The following is a 20028-nucleotide window of genomic DNA, read 5'->3' on the forward strand; positions in this document are numbered from 1 at the left end:
TCCATGTCATTGAATTACAGGAGAATTTGACAGGTTTGACATTTAAAATAATAGTATGGCTCAAACTAGGTGTGGTGAACCATAGCTAATTAGTAATCATCACTAGTGAAGACAGGGCAGATTACTCCAGCACTAACGATTTTAATGGTTAGCTGTACAGAACTGGTGAAGTGTGGGACAAGTAGTGCTTTCTATAACCAAACCTTCACTAATATGTGTAACTGTGCAGTTATTTCGGGTCAAAGTTTTGTTGACCCATTGACTCTCATAGGGGCCAACAAGGCATATAAAGGGGTCCTGGAAAGTGGCAATCTCTCCTGGGACCGAAGAGAACTAATGGCAGTGACTTGTTTAAGAGATTACATTTGGGTGATTGCTGTCGTTATATATGTAGTGCACTCCACCCCCCCCCCCCCCCCGTATGGAAGACATGGCGGCTAAGGTGTGTGTAGTGCGTTACCTGTGGCTCACAGGAGGCCTGAAACTCCGCCGCTGGGACTGGGGGTTACCTGATCCGTCTGGTGACAGCGCCTCCACCTGTAAGGGATCCCAACGGGGTGGGATAATCCTCTTACAGGAACAATACCAATAATACACACACTCAAGTATATACTAACAACCTTTACTAAACACAATAATATCGGTACCCTGTACCCCACAGTAATATAGTCCCCAACCTGATACCACCAGTGAGTGTCCCCAAAGTACATTGGGTGCCAGGCACCAATACCCTGATGTCCCTTTTCCCAATGTCAAGGCCCACTCCGAATTGTTGGAGATAGCGCTATCCCATGTAGTGTGGGTGCACTTAGTTGGGTACCTGCCCGGGGCTCCAGCACCCGGGTATTGCAGAATAACAAGGAGGATTCGTCTGATCCAACGTTGTCATCCGCGATGGCGTCCGCTTCCACGTGGGGTGAATTCCGTCATGGATAATATCACCTTACCGGCTTTACCATGTAGATGGTCTTGTCCCTGACCACAGGCCGCAGTCACCGCGTGGCGTCTCACCAGTGCTATACCTGACTATATGCAGCTACTGGGGAAAAGTCCCTAACTATGGGTTTTCCCTATAGCAGCCACAAGCTACAGTGAGTCGGGGCCTAGCTGGGGCCTAAGGTGGGAGATCTGGCCTAGTCCAGGGAAGCATTGCTCCATGGACCTTACCTACTCCTCAGAGGTTCTTCCGACTGGCGTGGTCCCAGTCGCGCCAAAAGTAACAATTCCTCAAGTAGGGGATTAGCTGCAGCCCTATTGTTGGGCACCATGTGTTTCTGTCCCAGAGGCTCATGGGACATGTAGTCCCTGTGTGGAGCCTTCCCCTATTGGCCCTTGCTGGCGTGTGTACCCGGCGCATGCGCGACATCTTGTGCATGCACAATTGCCTCCAAGATGGCGACGCCGTTTACCAGGAGCCGCGTGCCACCCGCATATCCCACAGCAACAACCGGCACCTGCCTGATGCCCCCTCATCCCTCCGCAATGCCATCGGGGTGAGAGGAGGGGAGTACAGGGAACCGGGGTACCAGAGGGGGCAGGGTTTCATATATGTAGCCATGCCAGTCTTTGTACGAAATCCTGATAGATAAAGCAGCAACGTTGATGGGAGCAGAGAAGCAGAGGGAAGAAACACACTGTGTACCGGTGAATTGCTTTATCTATCAGGATTTCGTACAAAGACTGTACCTATTATTCCTTATGTGAGTACATAGCCATATGTTTTATCTGTGATGATCTCCAATACATTTTAAGACGTTATTGCGCAATTTTGGTATTTCTTATTATTTCTGGGTATTCGTTCGGTGGTGGAGAAAAAGTGAAAGGGGTCTACACCTGTGGATATCCATGTTCATTGCTCTAAACAGAGAGAGGAGTGTCTCTGTAATGCCTGATTTTTGAAAGGAAAATTGTGAGTGGATTACCTTTTTCACTAGAAAGAAAGAATTGAGACTGTATCACACTATGTTGCCTTTATTTTTCTTTTTCATATAATCACGTGAACATTGGCGCTCCCCTGAATCTTTGAGGAATTCTGCAATCAAAAAGACTAAGAGAACAGTCTTTACAAGGGTTTTGAGTAGCTTTTCTATTAGCACTTTTTACACTGGGTGGTGGATTTATCACATGATTAACTAATAGATCACAGTTCACGTTGTAATGGAATTTATAGATATTATTTCTGTAATTTGCTTTTAAACACATTGTTACACATATTTCACTTTTTTAGGACATTGTTATAAGTAAGCGCCGTTGCAATCACATTTTTTTCACTATACTAATCTACCCTGCCTGACATGTACTGTAAGTCCTGGTATCAGTGCAGGCAGTGTTAGGCCCAATCCAGTGTTTTCCCCACCAGCAAGCAGCTCCCTTGAGTGACAGGGGAGGAGGCGGGCTAAAGCCTGGGTTCTGCCCAATAAGGGGTTCAGACCTTGGACCATCCCCCTCGGTACTTAAGGGGCTGCACACCCAAATTGAGCGAGACATATCATGGAAGCGTGAGTACAGGGCCCTGGCCACCTCCATCCCCTGCCCTAGGGGAGTGGGACTGATACCTCTGACTCCACAAGGGAGTTAGGGAAGAGCTAGGACTGCCCTTGGTGCCCATGGCTAGGGGTGCGAGTCCAGGGACCATCCTGAGGCTGGAGGCCGAGTGCAGTATATGCTGTGTTATATGCTGTTGGGAACAATAAAGACCGTTCCTGTTAAAATATACTCCAGCCTGAGTGTGCAGTCTATCAGGGGGAGTAGGAGAGAGTTCTTCCTCAGGGACTGCTTCCAGCACTCCTGGAGCCTGCGGCAGATGGAGGCGCTGGCCCAAGAGTAAGAAAGAACCAGCTATCACCCCTAAAGCCTGTCCTGTCTTCCCCAACAACACTGGCGGAAACTTAGAGCTCCTGTAAACCTGCAGGCACCAGCACTACACACCCGGTAGCAGGGCAAATCTCAAAGAGGGTGGGGGAAATACCGCTACATATATATATATATATCAGAATCTGGCATCTATGAGTATTTGAGATTATGTTTTAACGTTAGTATGTAACAATGGCTGTAAGAAGATATCAATGTATCTGGATAAACCATCTCCCAAAGATCCAATACTCTAAATTATTGGTCGACCAGGAGGGTCAACCAGAGATTTATGGATCTTTGGGAGATGGTGAAATATGGGAATAACCGGATGATCAACATAAAGAAAGCTTCTTTCCTTCTCGCTCAACACCTGCAGAATTACACCAAAATCTAGGATGTTTTTGATTTGAGCCAGATATACATCTGTTGGATCAGATTTTAGTGACATATATGAACTTGAGTCCTGTAATTGTCTGAGGGCCTCAGTTCTATATTTCACACTGTTCTGGATGACAACGGCACCCCCCTTGTCGGCACTTGACTTGCTAGTAAAATCATTCCTCAAGTCCTTTACTGTTTATATGATTGGCAACAAAGCAAGCAAAATTGTTATAAGTGTATATACATTGTGTTCTAAATAATATCTGGGTTAGATGTATCTACTTGACTTTATTCTGTAGTCTGTTCAGAATTGCATGAATTTAAGGTAATTCCAATTATTGTTTGGAATGTAATGTCTTATACAATTTATCCCCCCGCTATTACTTGATTTTAATCAATCAACGCATTCTTTGCATTGATTTAATGAAATACATATTTTAATTTCCTTCATTACCTTAGCAGGTAGAGGTTAATAGAATATTATTTAGTTAATAGTATTGTCACCTCACCTCCCTGTAAGGTTTCTTGTGGTTCTTGTAAATAGTGATATAAACATCTGATGTAACTAATTGTTTCTTCACTGGCAATGTATTTGCCATTTTCTGCCCTGACTTCTGGTAGGAGCTCATTACGGGTGCGTTTACACTCACCAGGTGAGCAAACTCCCTCTGTCCATCTGGGAGTCACTGCTAGCACCGTGAGTGTGATGTCACTTCCGGGTGGGTTTGTACTTCAGCCGACACGGCAGCAGGTAATGCTCACTCTTTGAGAAAGGCCCGTTGCGGCTGAAACGCGTTAGAGTTGCGGGCAGTGCTTCCCTCTCTCTCTTTTTTAAAACATCCATGGCACAATAAAGATTTTTTTACAGCACAGTCCAGCCTTGTTCACTTGCTGCGCGGCCGTGACCGCTGTCTTTCCTCCCCGGTGAGGATACTTTGCCTACAATTAAAAACATGTTAAAAGTAGGAAACAGATGAAGTCTTCAAGGAACTTAGGAAGCGGATTTGGGGGACAGATAAATTGTCGCAGCCGTGGGGGTAATCGGTACGGGAAGGCTGAGCGACCAGATTCTTTATTGGACCGTGGGACTGTGGGCAGGTTTCTGGAGGTGGATCCCAGGAGATAAGTGCTGTGTACAGTGGGGGTGAGAAGCCTGCTCAGATTATTGGGTAACTTGTCCAGAAAGCATTTGGAGGTGAAACAGGAAAGATGTATGTTGCTTCTGGACTATATGGGGGCAAGGCAGTGATTCCACGGGCACACTGGCATGGCTGGGGAAAAGCTTTGGGGATGTTAGTGTAGATTTGTGTAGCTGTGTCCCCTCTTACCTCATGTGCCTGGGAGGGGTACAGCTGCGGTGCATGGGAGCGCCGGAGCTCCACGGCGCACCTGGCAAGCGGGGGATGCCATCTTGCAGCTCGCGCATGCGCAATTGCAGCCGTGCGCATGCGCAGAGAGCCCGAGAGTCGCGGCGGCCATTTTAATGCGGTGCGCATGCCCAGTAACATAGAAGTTGCGACAGCCATCTTTGAAGAGGCTCCCAAAGGGACTCCAAGTCCCAGGAGCCTGACGGGCAACGCAGTGAGGAGGGAGACAGTTAGGTTTTGGCGCGAACGAAGCGTGCGCACAGCCGGACGGGGGCAGCTGAGGGAGTAGGTAGTGTCCGGGAGCCACTGGCACCAGACCAGACCCCAGGCTCCAAAAGACATTTGAGGGAGACACTCCAGCTGGAGCTCCCTCAAGACACGGACATCGTCTGTGAGGAGAAAGAGGATTCGGCAGACCTCGCGTGTGGGATCACGTTGCAGCCCTGCTCATTCCGGATTCCCATATTCCCTGGTCTGGCCTGAGACCAGGAAGGTACCCACCGTGCCCCACCACAACACTAGGGGACAGCTCTACCTCACATTTTGGGCGGGCCTGCTCTGCGGACATCGGGTTACAGGTGCCCAGGGCGCCCTCGGTACTTTGGGGAACTCACTCTTGGTGTTGGCTATTGTGTGGGTGTTATTGTACTGTTATATGATTCGTGCATATGTTAGTAAGCCAGTTATATATACCTGTGTGGTGTGTGTTACTCTTATCGTATTGGTTCCTGTGAGGGGTTATCCTGCAGAGCTAGGATCCCTCCCAGGTGGAGGCGCTGCACCAAGAAGAGCGAAAGCATATCCCAGGCTCCCAGCGGCGGAGGCTCAGGCCTTCTGTGAGCCACAGGTAAAGGTAGCACACGTAGTTCCCTTAGTTGCGGGGAAAGGGGGCTACACATGTATGCACTAGTGATCCCTATGAGGAAAACTCTGCCGCCCTACTCAAAGCTGCCAGCACCCATGCCACCTAAATTGTTTTACCCCACTCGCAGGCCGGGGCCTGACAGGTTGCAGATTCCCGGGCTGCAGAGACAGAGTAATAATGAAATCAGTTTATAATATAATGTAATTTTATTGCACAGAAATAGAATACCTAGGAAAGAACTACAATTAAATAGCAACATTAATAATTACAACCTTTAGGTAAAGGTGGAATAAAAATTTGACCAAGTGTTCCCTACCCATTGTTCGTATTTTGGGTGTTAGGTGTAATACCTCACTTTCCACAGTCCACAATAGGTATCTAATTCATCCTGTGAGTTAACACTATTACCTTTGACTAAGCTTGGCCAGGGTGTTAATATTTATACAGCGCTATAATTCCAGGTCACCTTTCCTGCAGTGTCACGAGGTACAGCCTTACCCGCCTGCACATGTCTTTACTTGGTGTTGGCAGGAATAGGGCAGGTAATGTGTGTGATGTTGGTGGGGGTCTCACTTTGTTTATCCTGAAGTGCAGTGGAGAGGAGGTGCTCTAGTTGATGGGCACTGCTGTGGGATGGTAGATTTAATGCCCACTCTACCTCTCGCCAGCCTCAGGAGCAGCAGTTACACTCAGGATCGAGGAGCCACAACCAGGTGCAAAGACACACACCGCTGCGCAGTCTAAGTCTGATTTGTCAGCCATTAAACTTTTCTGCCTCCAGCCATATCTGTAACCATTGCTAGCTCTTTAAAGCTGCAGTTCAAGCAATATCCTACGTGTTTTTTTTTTAAATAAATCAGTTCTGTATTGAGAAAATACTTGTAGCATTAAAAAACAAAAACATTTTAATGCATTATAATGTAACAAGCATTTTTTTTGTTTCTATAGTAACCATTTACAAAGTCACATCCCCTTCTTCTGAAAAAAGGCTCTGGCTCACCCCTTTTTGAGCCCTGCCCTCTCTCTAGCAGTGAACCAATTGTAGTTAGTGACTGCCTGGTCACACGATTTTCCTCACAGAATTTTGCATCTTGGGTCCTCTTCTGCTGCGCTGACAGCCATTTAGTGAACCCCTGAGCCGAATCTTCACCGATCGAGCACAGGAGAACGGGAAATGTGAAATTGCTCCACCGTAACTTTCATCCAGCGCTGCCTGGAGACTCTGGACCCCCTACAGGAGTGGAAGCTGCAATGGGAAAGTCATTGTGGTGGGGCCGGGCAGCTAGGATTCCTTCTGTATTGCTCTGAGGGTTGCGGGTATAAGTGCTGTAACGTTGGGCTGTGTCTGCTGGCTGTGGCCAAAATGAACACCCGTTTATGTGATCTATGTGTTCTGCCTGGTGCTTGATCTCAGGAATAAGGCCTGGTCTCCCGTGACAATCATCAATGTTTATAATGTGTGTACACATCAAATCTATTCGAATAAAGGCAATGCCATCTTGTGGTTGAAGTCCTATGACCAATTCCATGTGCTTGTGTGGAAACCACTTAATCTTCCTGTGGCTATGAATTGTTGCCTTGACCAATCAGAATACACCACTCAGACCGGGTACACTGTTTCGTATACCAAAACAGCATGTGATTAATGGTTTAAACATACATTGTTCCCCTCCCAACTCCAAAACAGGCCTTAAAATGTTCCATTTATAAACACTGCACGGAGGGGATCAGCTTAGGTCTCAATTTCAAACATTTTACATGCAGAGACCCTGAATAATAAAGTGTTAAGTAGCGATATCTTCCTATTACAAACGGTGACCCTGACTAATCGGAGTCCGAGGTTGGTGGAAACCACCTTTAATGTGATTCTAGTTGGTATTACTGATGGAATTCATTAATGTCAGATTTGTAAATAACTTAATTGGGAAATAGGCGTGCGGTTATATATACACAATAGTATATCCAGTTCCTGAGAACCTCAGAATACAAGGAAAAGAAAACACTTTGGAAAAGCTTCAGTATTCTTGGGAATCTGTTAAGAGATTACCAGCTTGCAGCATAAACAATGGTTCTTTAACAGGGACACAGATCTATCACGCATTCAGAGTCAGTCTGAGATGTGTCAGTTTTGAACCATTTTGAAACACCTAGAACCCACTGATTTGGGTCACTGGAGGTTGATATCTCGGCACAGATAGTGATCCAGTTCAGTCAAGAACTTCACTAGTCCACATAAAATAGTGGTGACACTTAAGCCAAAGCTTGTAAATTACAAGCCAAATACATGTTGGGAGTACAATGGAAACCCTTTAGAACGTGGCTACCAATCCACAAGTGGACCAATAAATTATTTCTCTAAAGGGGCTTAGCCTATAGCCACTGAGGCAGTCGATCCAGCTGTGATCCACCTAAATCTCCCATTAACTTCAGCAAGAAATTTCAGCCCAAACCCCCCCAATCCAGCCATCACTGCTAAGAGCAATTATATTGGAGTAATCCCACTATCGGGGCATTCCATGCATTAGTAAAATCAGAGGGCACATAGACTCGAGCAAATGAATTTGCCACAATCTGACATTTCAGCAGTTGATCCAAGCAACCTTTGTGAAGGGGTGGCCCTCCAGCAAACATTAAATATCTTATTCTGTATATAGAGTGCCTGGGGAATATTTCCTACATTGCATGCTGTGCGTTACATGGTGTAGCAGGGCTGTACGGTAACAAAGCCGTTGCAAAATTATTTTGCTTCTTTATTTAGGAGTCACCCTTAACTACTATAGCTGCATTCTAGAGATCATTTGCATATACTGTCTTCCAGTGACATTAAAAACGGGCATTGCCACATACTAAGAGAAACAAGTTGCCCTGGTAGCAACAAGACAACCTCCCAATATGTCAAAATGTATACTGCAGTGAAATACTTAACTGTGTCATCTCATCAGCAAGTCATTTAGTTAAACTCATTGGCCAAAGCATTAAGTGTACATCGTGGCATGACCCCTCTGCAGGTCCCAACACTAACTGAAAAATTCTCATTTACCTCTAAGACATGGGAGAAATGTTTAAAAATGTTTTTTTATTTTTTTGATGCACGTGTGAAGACTGGTCTATTGGCACATTGCTCCCTCCGTTGCAGAGGTAAACGAGAATATTTAAAGTTAGGACCTGCAGAGTCTTCATGCCGTGACTGTAGGCCCGAGTTGAATTAAAATGAGCCTTACTCAACGGTCTTCCCATAATATTTTACTGTATTTTTTGCCATGTTGGATGTAGCATTGGGAATGTTTGTCTTGCTGTATACATTGGTGCATGCAAACACCGCACCCACTTTTTTTTTTTTTTTTTTAAAGGAAATGTTGATTTTAAGCATTCCTTGTCCATAAAGCCAGCAGGCTATAACATGTCAAATGTCCCCGGCAGCCTATTGTGTAATTAGGCTTGCTAAAAAAAACAGCGGTTTTGGTTTTTTTATGCTTGTGTAGGACCCCCCCCTCAATTCTGTTACTAAATGTGTAATGGGAGAAGGGGGAAAATTTTTTTTTCCACTTGTTAACCCACACAACCTCCGAACTACACAGATCCACAGCTCTGCAAGGCCATGGTTTGAGATGTTAATGGTGGTGCAACAATTGAAAACCTCTCAGTATAGCTTCCCCCACCCCTCAATTAGTTTAGATCCAGATCTGATTAAGCTTGCAATTAATTTATTGGTGGCCAGTTTTCTTGTTATCACAAGCAATGCTGCAAGTGAAGCGCAGAAATATTTCCCGACACCTTCTGGAGACAATAAATCCAGCCACTGTGTGTTCCCTCAAGTGCTCAGACTACAGAAAACAAAGACAGGTTCAGTATTACAATATTTATTTATTTTTTTTAACAAAATTGCTTCATTAAACTCAGGATACAAGAACCATTTACATGTACCTTAGGAAGCCACAAAAATCTGATCAATAAACTTTACCCATTGTAAAGTGATGTTACCAAAGAACAATGATCATGAATTTAGTAGTCATCCTCCTCTTCATCCCCAGCATCCCCTGACTCTCTCCCCACCTCTTCATAATCCTTTTCCAGGGCAGCCATGTCCTCCCTCGCCTCAGAGAACTCCCCTTCCTCCATCCCTTCTCCCACATACCAGTGGACAAAGGCTCTCTTGGAGTACATCAGGTCAAACTTGTGGTCCAGCCTGGCCCAGGCCTCTGCAATAGCCGTGGTATTACTCAGCATACACACAGCACGCTGGACTTTAGCCAAGTCCCCTCCTGGGACCACAGTGGGAGGCTGGTAATTAATTCCCACCTTAAAACCAGTAGGACACCAGTCAACAAACTGGATGGACCTCCGGGTTTTAATTGCAGCTATGGCTGCATTGACATCTTTGGGTACCACATCACCTCTGTATAACAGGCAGCAAGCCATGTATTTACCACGCCGAGGGTCACATTTCACCATTTGGTTGGAGTACTCAAAGCAAGCATTGGTGATCTCTGGCACAGACAGCTGCTCGTGGTAAGCTTTCTCTGCAGATATAATGGGTGAATAGGTTACCAGTGGGAAGTGGATTCTAGGATAAGGCACCAAGTTAGTTTGGAACTCTGTAAGGTCAACATTCAGGGCACCATCAAACCTCAATGAGGCTGTAATGGAAGAGACTATTTGCCCTATTAATCTATTTAAGTTGGTATAAGAGGGGCGTTCAATGTCCAGGTTACGGTTGCAGATATCGTAGATGGCCTCATTGTCTACCATAAAGGCACAGTCTGAATGTTCCAGAGTTGTGTGGGTGGTCAGGATGGAATTATACGGTTCTACCACTGCAGTGGAGATCTGTGGAGCAGGATAGACTGAGAATTCAAGCTTAGACTTCTTGCCGTAGTCAACAGAAAGACGTTCCATCAACAGTGAAGTGAAGCCGGAGCCTGTACCTCCTCCGAAACTGTGGAAGATCAGGAATCCTTGAAGACCACTACACTGGTCAGCCTGCAAACAAAAAAAAACATTCGACATATACAAGTTAGAATAGTTATTTCCATGAAAAAAAAAAAGCACATGCTTTCCGGTTACTGTTTATTTTATTGGATAAAGTAGAGCCAAGTAGTAATGACACCACAGGAGAGATCAACCAAGCTCCGATAAGGGGCAGAGCTCATTCTCACATTAACTGCCATTCATATTGCAGACACCTTACAATTTACACTGCTACATTGCCCACCAAGTCCACCCTCTTTTGAAACTCTAGTTGGCAAAATCTGCCTCCCCTTTTCTAAGCCCATCTTGCTTGCTGGCATCTACCGCCCCCCTAAAGCCCTTCCACAATCCTTGACTGATATCACCCAATTTCTTGCCTCCATTTCCTCTCTGAATGAGAAGAGTGAGCTGCTAGTTCTTGGGGATTTCAACTTCAATTGGCTTGACCCTAAAAACCACAAAATCCAGATACAACTCAAGTCACTTAACCTATCGCAACTCATTTCCCAACCCACACGAATAAACCTGAAGTCGCATAACCATTCCTTGCTAGACTGGATTCTCTCCTCAAACCCCAGCAGAATCCAATCCTCTGGCATCCTTCCTGACATTTTCAGTGACCATGCAATAGTGTACTGTGTAAGGAAAATTAAACCGCCCCATTCAAGCCCCAAAGTTCTCCTAACTAGAACATTTAAAAACTTTAACCCACAACAGTTTCTGGATGACCTTACCAACTGCCCATGGCACAGATTCGATTTAATTCCCGACCCTGATTCTGCGCTCGACTATTTCCAATCCGAGTTCTTAAAACTCTGCGATACCCATGCTCCACTACGCAAAATAAGGGTACGGGGGGCCCACCTTCCATGGGTTACACCTGACCTTATAGCACTCTACCAGTTCAGGGATGCCTTGTGGAAAAGCTACAAAGTAACTGGCACTACCAAGGATCTCAATCACTACAGATGCCTGCGGAACGTGTGCACAAGGCAAACAAGGCATGCAAAAGCACAATATTACTCTGACAATCTCCTCCAGAATACATCAAACCCAGCTAATTTCTGGAAGGTTATCAACAATATATTCCAGCCTCCTAACCATCAACAACCAAGTAATATCACTAAGGGGGATATTACTCTGACAAACCCCACTGACATTGCAAATGCATTCAATGATTACTTTGTGGGGTGTGCCACTAACCTATTAGCGAAACGCAGCACAAACCCCAAACCTGAATCTCATCCTGGGAGTACCCCTATAGTCCCACCCCCTCCCAACACTGCCCACAATTTTCAATTTAGCCCAGTATCTGAAGAGGAGATTACACAAGCGCTCCTCAAACTAAAACTAAGCAGCCAATGTGGACCCGACTTACTACAATCTAGGTTCCTACGACTTGGTGCCCCAGCCATTGCCAAACCAATTGCGTCGATAGTCAACTCTATCCTGTCTGCAGGCCATATCCCTAAGACCTGGAAAACTGCCAGAGTTGTCCCAATCTTCAAAAGTGGGGACAAAAACACTGTCTCAAACTACAGGCCAATCTCACTTCTCCCAATTCTATCCAAAGTTATGGAAAAATGTGTCCACTCCCAATTAAGCGAGTTCTACACCAAGACAAATTTCCCTAGCCAATTCCAGTCTGGGTTTCGTCCCAAACACTCCACCGTAACTACCCTGCTAAAAGTTTGCAATGAAATCCAGTGTGGAATGGAACGGGGACAACTCACTGGTGCAGTATTCCTAGATTTTGCAAAGGCTTTTGACACAGTTGATCATGCTATCCTGCTTAACAAACTCCAGAGCTCTGGAATAGGGAAACATGCTTTAAACTGGTTTCAGTCCTACCTATCAGGAAGATCCCAACATGTGTCCATCTCAGGCTCTAACTCCAACCCCCTGGATATCACCTGTGGTGTCCCGCAAGGCTCTGTTCTGGGGCCCCTACTCTTCTCAGTGTTCATTAATGATCTTCCCACAGCTTGTAAGGAAGCCTCAATACACATGTATGCAGATGACACAATCCTGTATGCACACAGCCATAGCCTCTCTGACCTTCAACACATACTTCAGTCTGACTTTTTGAGACTCGAAAACTGGATTTCCCAAAACAAACTGTTTTTAAACACTGACAAGACTGTAACAATGGTATTTGGGACCAAGACTAAATTTGTAAAGCTTCCAGTGACTGAGCTCCTGATTAGAACCAACGCTAAAACCACCCTAACACCTGTCACTAGTTTTAAATACCTGGGCTTATGGTTTGACTCCCACTTAACATTCGGGATGCACATTGATACCCTGACAACCAAGACCTATGCCAAACTAGGGGTACTTTACAGGAACAAATCCTCCCTAAGTCTCCTGGTCAGAAAGCGTATTGCACAGCAGATGCTAATGCCAATTATTGACTATGGAGACATAGTATATGGCTCGGCTCCTCAAACCCACCTTAGCAAACTTGACACCCTCTACAATTCAATTTGTCGTTTTGTTCTCCAATGCAACTACAACACACATCACTGCGAAATGCTCAAAGAACTAGATTGGTCATCACTAGAGTCTAGGCGCAAAGTTCACCTTTCCTGTCTCACCCTCAAATACTTTCTGGGCAAGCTACCCAGCTACCTGAACAAGCTCCTCACCCCTACCACATGCAGTACCTATCACCTGAGATCAGACTCCAAAAGACTATTCATGGTCCCAAGACTCAACAAAGTATCCGGACGTTCCTCCTTCTCCTTCCGTGCACCCCAAAACTGGAACAACCTACCAGAGACTCTCATATCCACCACCAGCTTAAGTTCTTTCAAATCTAAGGCTGTCTCACACTTTAATCTGGTCTGTAACTGTTTCATAAGCTCATAATATATATTTTCTTTAACTGTGCATGCAATGTCTTGTATATAAATGTATACCTTGTTCATTTATGTAACTGTATTTGTAACCATGTATTATTTGTTTTACTCTGTGCCCAGGACATACTTGAAAACGAGAGGTAACTCTCAATGTATTACTTCCTGGTAAAATATTTTATAAATAAATAAATAAATTCAAGTCAATGGAAGGTAACAGGATTGACTCAATTGAAAGCTGCAATAGCTACGCACAACTTTCAATTCCTCCACTCAGGCAATAAGGCAGACCGTTGGCTGAAATAACTTTATAATAATAACTATCTTTTGTAACTAGGTGCATTAAATTACAGCCTGTCACTGCCCCATCCGAACACAGTTGTCACCAATGGCAGGCGCTTTGTAACAAGATGCGTTAGTTAAAGGGGGGAAAAAAAAAAATATATATATATATATTATTTCCAATAGACTGCTGTATCGATGGTAGTGAAGGAAACAAATACTGTGCAACTTCATTGCAGCTTTAAAATATAGACTTCCACAGCGAGAGGTCAGCACGCTGGATACAGAAAGCAGCACAAGCAAACGGCATCTGAAGAAATTAACCTTCTGCGCTACGGATCTGCAAGACGAGTGAAGACCGGGACAGAGCACGGGTATCCTTTACTGGAGCTTAGTGAATCTTCACCTATGGGGGCGTTAAAGCCTTCAAACTTTACTTGTTGCTTTAAGGAGCTTCTGGATTTACAGAATGCAGAACCCAATGGGCGATTAGGGCAGATGGTGGAGGCAATGAGGGCATTTTCCCCCACCTGACGGCTAGTAAAATAGAGACTTGACTAGATCTACCCCTATAAGGTTGTAGTGTGAATAGTCTTGAAGAATTTGACTATTGATCAAACCTATGCCGAGGCTATATCACCAGTCTAGTGCATAAAAGGTGGTTGGTGTGACCACCACCTGACTATCCCCAAATCCAACATTTTAAAGCAGAACTCCTTGCCCCGGGTTTAATTACTCCCCTCCGGGTGGAAAACTTGCATTAATCTTTAATATTTCAATCCTGTATCATCCTTGTGTGTGTGTATGTGTGTATATATGTATGTGTGTATATATGTATGTGTGTATATATGTATGTGTGTATATATGTATGTATGTATGTATGTATGTATGTGTGTATGTATGTGTGTATGTGTGTATGTGTGTATATCCGACCTACCATTTTACGGATTCGGTCCATCACATTGTCGATGATCTCCTTCCCAATGGTATAATGGCCTCGGGCGTAGTTATTAGCGGCATCTTCCTTGCCAGTAATTAGCTGCTCCGGGTGAAAAAGTGTGCGGTACGTTCCAGTTCTTATCTCATCTGGAAGTTAGAAGGGATATTTTCTGCTTGATCAGTATATACACAAAACAAAACCACAACCCCACTAACTTATTCCACAAATATTTATACAGAAATAAACTTTATAAATCGCTTTTAAACAATAACAGTGTAAATTGCAGAGTCACAAATTAAGGATGTAATAAAGTTTCATTGTTTTTTATTTTTAATCTGGGTAGCTGATCTGGCCATTATGAGTAGTCATTTGTGAAGCAAGAGAAACTGGTGAGATAACATGTATAAAGACAACACTTATTAACATAGAGTGCAATTTAGTAGAGGATTCTTGGTTTTGATCTTCGATCATATTTTTGGTATTTTTGTTATTCCACAAATAGCAAGCAGGGCGTGAGTGAGCCTGGCAACAGGGGGAAGATCAGTAGTCCGGTCAGGATAAAATGAGTAAGTGGGTAATCATTTTGGGGAATCATTCAGAGGAAGAGACATCTTTTAGCAATATTGCAGAGGTGGAAGATGCATCATTTGGAGAGGTGTTGAATGTATGGGATGGCAGTCGAGAATGACACCTAACAAGGGGCATCGAAACAATGGTAGTCATCTGTAGCAAGTGACAAATCTGGTAAGAGTAGAGGGCAAGGGAGAAGTTTAATTTGTGACACGTTCAGTTGATAGCGATTGGACGTTCATGCGACAGCAGAAAGCCAGTTTGTGACGAGACTAGGTCAATTTGGGCGTCATAGGAGGTGGCAGGGAAAACCCAAGTATTTTAGCCCAAGTGTAAATGAAGAGCAGAGGTCCTAGAACAGAGCCCTGGGTTACACCAACAGTGCGAGTGAGGAAAAAGGTAGTGTGGTCAGATAGGCAAGATGTAAACTAGGAGAGGACAGTGTCAGAGGCCAACAGAATTGAGAAAGAATGATCATTATCAATTCAATAGCAGCAGAAAGTTCCAAAATGATCAGCAAGGACTGCACTTGTGATTGGGGAGAGCTTCATTTTAACCCAACACTTCAAATCGCTTATATCTCGTAAATCAGATTTAAAAAACAGGGTGTGAAAAGGCAAGACGAAATCCAAGTACAAAATGTTAAGAAACGGGAGCAATGTGGATTGCTGCTTTAAATAGACAAATCTACAGGGTCTCTTTAACCACCCTCCGCCTCTCCTCCCCCTCCCCCCCCCATATGACTAATCTTAAACTTTTTGCTGCAGAGGGGGCTAAAACAGCTTTGCATTGAGTTGAAGTCCCCTCTGTCCCATTCAACACATTGAACAGGAAAGTCCGCATACACTTTAGACTTTATTTCATACCCCATAGGCAGGGGTGGCCAACTCCAGTCCTCAAATGCCACCAGCAGGTCAAGTTTTTAGGATACTCCAGCTTCAGCACAGGTGGCTCTGTCTTTGACAGCTACCTGTGCTGAAGCAGGGATAACTGGAAAACCTGACCCTGGAGGACTGGAGTTGCTTACCCCTGCTCTTAGGAGACCTACAAATATATGGGTCACACAGCAAGTGTGCTGTAAACACAAAAACAACCAAATTCCAGGTATATTACCAATGACCGTCTCTTCAAGGTCAATGAAGAGAGCTCGGGGTACATGTTTGCCAGAGCCGGTCTCACTGAAGAAAGTCCCAAAGGATGAATCCACTGGCCCAGCGATGTTCTCAGGTGGAATATTGCCATCTGGCAGGATCCCATGTTCTAGACAGTACAGCTCCCAGCAGGCATTTCCCATCTGCACTCCTGCTTGGCCAATATGTATAGATATGCATTCCCTCTGGAAAAATAAAAAGCAGACAATAGCAAAGAGGTAAATTTAAGCCGGTTTGTGAGGGCCGGTACAGTACTGGCGCACAACTTCATTGTAGTCGAGCACAGGGCTGTTAAACATGGTGGAATAGGGCTGGACTTCTTAAACATACATCAAGAATAGACATGGAATGATCCCATTTAAAATACTTTACTCTCGTTCCAAAAAAATAAAAATAAAAAAAAAGTAGTAAAAATATTGGTTTTTAATTATAAACAATATTAAAGTAGGGCAGTGGTACCTAAATGTTAGACTGCCATTCCCTTTGGTCCCCAAAACAAGCTTTTAACCCAGACAACTCCAGTCCTCGTGTGTCACCAGCAGGTCAGGTTCAGGATGTTTAAAACCAGAGACAGAACATAAAAAACACAGACAAAGCTCAGTTTTAGCACATCCAGTGAAACTCATACACGGTACAGTGTCCAGCAGGTTCAGGATGTCCCTGCTTCAGCACAGATTGCCCCTTTCGTCAATTGAGCCACCTGTGCTGAAGCAGTTACATCCTGGAAACTTGACCTGTTGGTGGCCCACTTCGGGGTTAACCCCTCCACTGCTGGCAGTGGAAAGGTTAAAAAGGGGCAGACCTATGTAAAAAAACACAAAATATAAACAATGTGTCAGTATAACTACGTTCTTTGGAAAGGATTCAAGCTCTGACTTATTTGTTTCCTACTGTGAGAAGTGGATACATTTTCTATGTGATCACACGAAACATTCAGCTGCTTGGATGGAGTCAAGATTACCATCTAAAAAAAAAAGCACAAAACTAGAAAAAATTTACAGGGATTCCCCATAGAAACAAAATTAGGTACAGACCATAAATAACCAAAATCTAAAGTATTTGGTTACCATGGGAAAAAAAAAAAAAAAAAAAGTTTACTTGTTAGATTTATTTCTTCCCAAAAGGCATTTGCCATGTTAAAAACACATCAGTAGTGTGCACTCTGCTCTGATGACGTGGCACTAGCATTACAAACAAATAATCATTTTTTTTTTAAATGTAGAAGGGTTCATGACTAGTTAGTTAGAGAAACGCAATGCAGAGAGGCGTCAAGCCGAAGGAGGCCAAGAAACACGTGACCTGGGGGGAGGCAGGGGAGGAGGGCGCGGCAGGGGAAGGGGAGGCAGGGGAGGAGGGCGCGGCAGGGGAAGGGGAGGCAGGGGAGGAGGGCGCGGCAGGGGAAGGGGAGGCAGGGGAGGAGGGCGCGGCAGGGGAAGGGGAGGCAGGGGAGGAGGGCGCGGCAGGGGAAGGGGAGGCAGGGGAGGAGGGCGCGGCAGGGGAAGGGGAGGCAGGGGAGGAGGGCGCGGCACATAGAGGCCTCCGAGTTCCTTTACCATGTCTGGCAGCTTTGGTGGACTCGCCGCGGGGTCACGTTGCCATTGTCACATGACCCCACAGTGGAGACAAGATAAGGGGGGGGGTATAGGCATGGGGTGCAGGGGACCCCTGTGCAGCTAGATGACATGTGAAGAAACAGCACCAAAGTATACATTTTGGTAACTGCTTAAAAAAAAAAACACCCCCACGCTGCATTTATCCATCATTGGGACAAAGCCCCCATCTTACAGACATTTAGGACATTTTATGCGAGATGGGGTTTTTTTTTTTTCTTCTTCAAAGATTAGTCACTTTCTGTGGGAAGACCGTGTACATCCATTAAAAAGTAGAGATACTCTTTATGGCTAAGGACATCCACACTTCATCTAACGGTGACACCCATATAATTACAAGGCAGTAATAAGTACAGTATAGGCGTGTGTGGGGGGGGATCTGCAGGCATCAGTGTAGGGATTGAGAGCACCAGTTGCTAGCACAAGGGGTTAGTTTGTGTTGTATTTAATGCCAGGTGGCATCATTAGCCCCTTTTACAAAAAAATTAAAAAAAACCCTATACGCTGAGTCTTCAAGCTCCCTCCACCCCGCAGTCAGGTTCTCAGGATACCCCTGCTTCAGCACAGGTGGCTCAGTCAAAGACAGTCTCAGAGCCACCTGCGCTGAAGCTGGGAAATCCTGACCTATTTTGTGTGGCGGAAAAGGGGGAGGGGGAGGGGGGGTGTTAGGAGGAACGTTATTTTTTTTGGGGGGGGGGGGACTGGAATGAAGCACCCCCTGCAGTAAGGGAACGCACACACTTGGACAGCCATAAGGATACCCTAAATATGACAGCCAAAAGATAACAGGGCAGGCAGGCTAGGTGGGCCAAATGGCTACAGCTTTACTGCCAGAGGCACCCCTCAAACCCTGCACTGCTGGCAGCAGACAGGTTACATCACCCTGCCAGGGGAGGGGGAGATGTGGGTGCAGAGACCCTGCCAGGTGGTGGTCACACAGACAGGGGAGGGGGAGATGTGGGTGCAGGGGCCCTGCCAGGTGGTGGTCACACAGACAGGGGAGGGGGAGATGTGGGTGCAGAGACCCTGCCAGGTGGTGGTCTCACAGACAGGGGAGGGGGAGATGTGGGTGCAGAGACCCTGCCAGGTGGTGGTCACACAGACAGGGGAGGGGGTGCAGAGTGCAGGGGCCCTGCCAGGTGGTGGTCACACAGACAGGGGAGGGGGTGCAGAGACCCTGCCAGGTGGTGGTCACACAGACAGGGGAGGGGGAGATGTGGGTGCAGGGGCCCTGCCAGGTGGTGGTCACACAGACAGGGGAGGGGGAGATGTGGGTGCAGAGACCCTGCCAGGTGGTGGTCACACAGACAGGGGAGGGGGAGATGTGGGTGCAGGGGCCCTGCAAAGTGGTGGTCACACAGACCACATGCAGCCTGCGCCTCTCAGGGAGAGGCCTGGCACCGCTGCAGTAACACGGTTAAAGTTCTCATTAAGGACCTGCGTGGATAGCCCAGCCGATGTGCAAAGACCCCCCCTGTATCACCCCCACACCCAACAACATCCCCAGCCTGAGAAATCACAGGATCTGGCTTTAGTTACAGTCATGGTGGGGGGAGGGTTAGCAGACATCTTGTCCGCTTCCCACCACGGATGTCCACCTAGAATAAAGCGCCCTGGCCGCCCAACACACCGCTTTTGCAGCGCTGCACCCCCCCGCCGGCAGCGCCGCGACCCCCCTCACTCACCATGATCGCTGAGATTCTGGTCCACTGCAAACACCCAAAGCAAGAAGCAGAAGAGACTGTTCACCCAGGCGCTCTCTTTGTGCGATTTAAGCAGTCCCCGCTGGATAAAGGGCGAGGCCTGCCTGTCTCTTAAAGGCGCAGTCAGCAAGGGGGCTGCACTCACTGGCTCATGTGTGTTTGTGAATGTTACCCATTTGTGTTATGGGGGGGGGGGGGGGGGGGGGGGGGGGGGGGTTAAGAATAAAGATGAGTACAAAAAAAAAAAATTAAATAAAGGAAGAGTTGTAGCAAAGCCCTGCTAATAACATCTGCATCAGTTTAGTGTTGTAATACACAAAGGTGCCCCCCCCCCTTAATCCTTACTTGTGTGTTGATATGAAACAAAAGGAAACACAATGATGATTAAGAGGTGAGTGGGTGCAGTTCCATGTAAAAAAGGGATGTAATAAATAAATGCAGAATAATTAGACAGGAACACACAGCACAGACAGGGATGGC

General features: G+C 45.8%; 2 protein-coding genes across 2 annotated transcripts in view; one reads left to right on the top strand and one right to left on the bottom strand.

Annotated features, from left to right (window-relative positions):
• LOC142494839 (tubulin alpha-1B chain-like) overlaps positions 1-20028 on the top strand; it is an 81111-nt gene that overhangs the window by 22812 nt on the left and 38271 nt on the right. The window lies entirely within an intron of this gene.
• LOC142494838 (tubulin alpha-1D chain-like) lies at positions 9311-19689 on the bottom strand. The gene is made up of 4 exons (XM_075599375.1): positions 19531-19689; positions 16198-16420; positions 14512-14660; positions 9311-10446 (listed from the first exon to the last, which is right to left on the bottom strand). The coding sequence occupies exons 1-4, from the start codon at positions 19531-19533 to the stop codon at positions 9469-9471; spliced, it is 1353 nt and encodes a 450-aa protein (XP_075455490.1). The 5' UTR covers positions 19534-19689; the 3' UTR covers positions 9311-9468.

The sequence above is a fragment of the Ascaphus truei genome, chromosome 5, assembly GCF_040206685.1.
Source record: "Ascaphus truei isolate aAscTru1 chromosome 5, aAscTru1.hap1, whole genome shotgun sequence".
Lineage (NCBI taxonomy): Eukaryota > Metazoa > Chordata > Amphibia > Anura > Ascaphidae > Ascaphus > Ascaphus truei.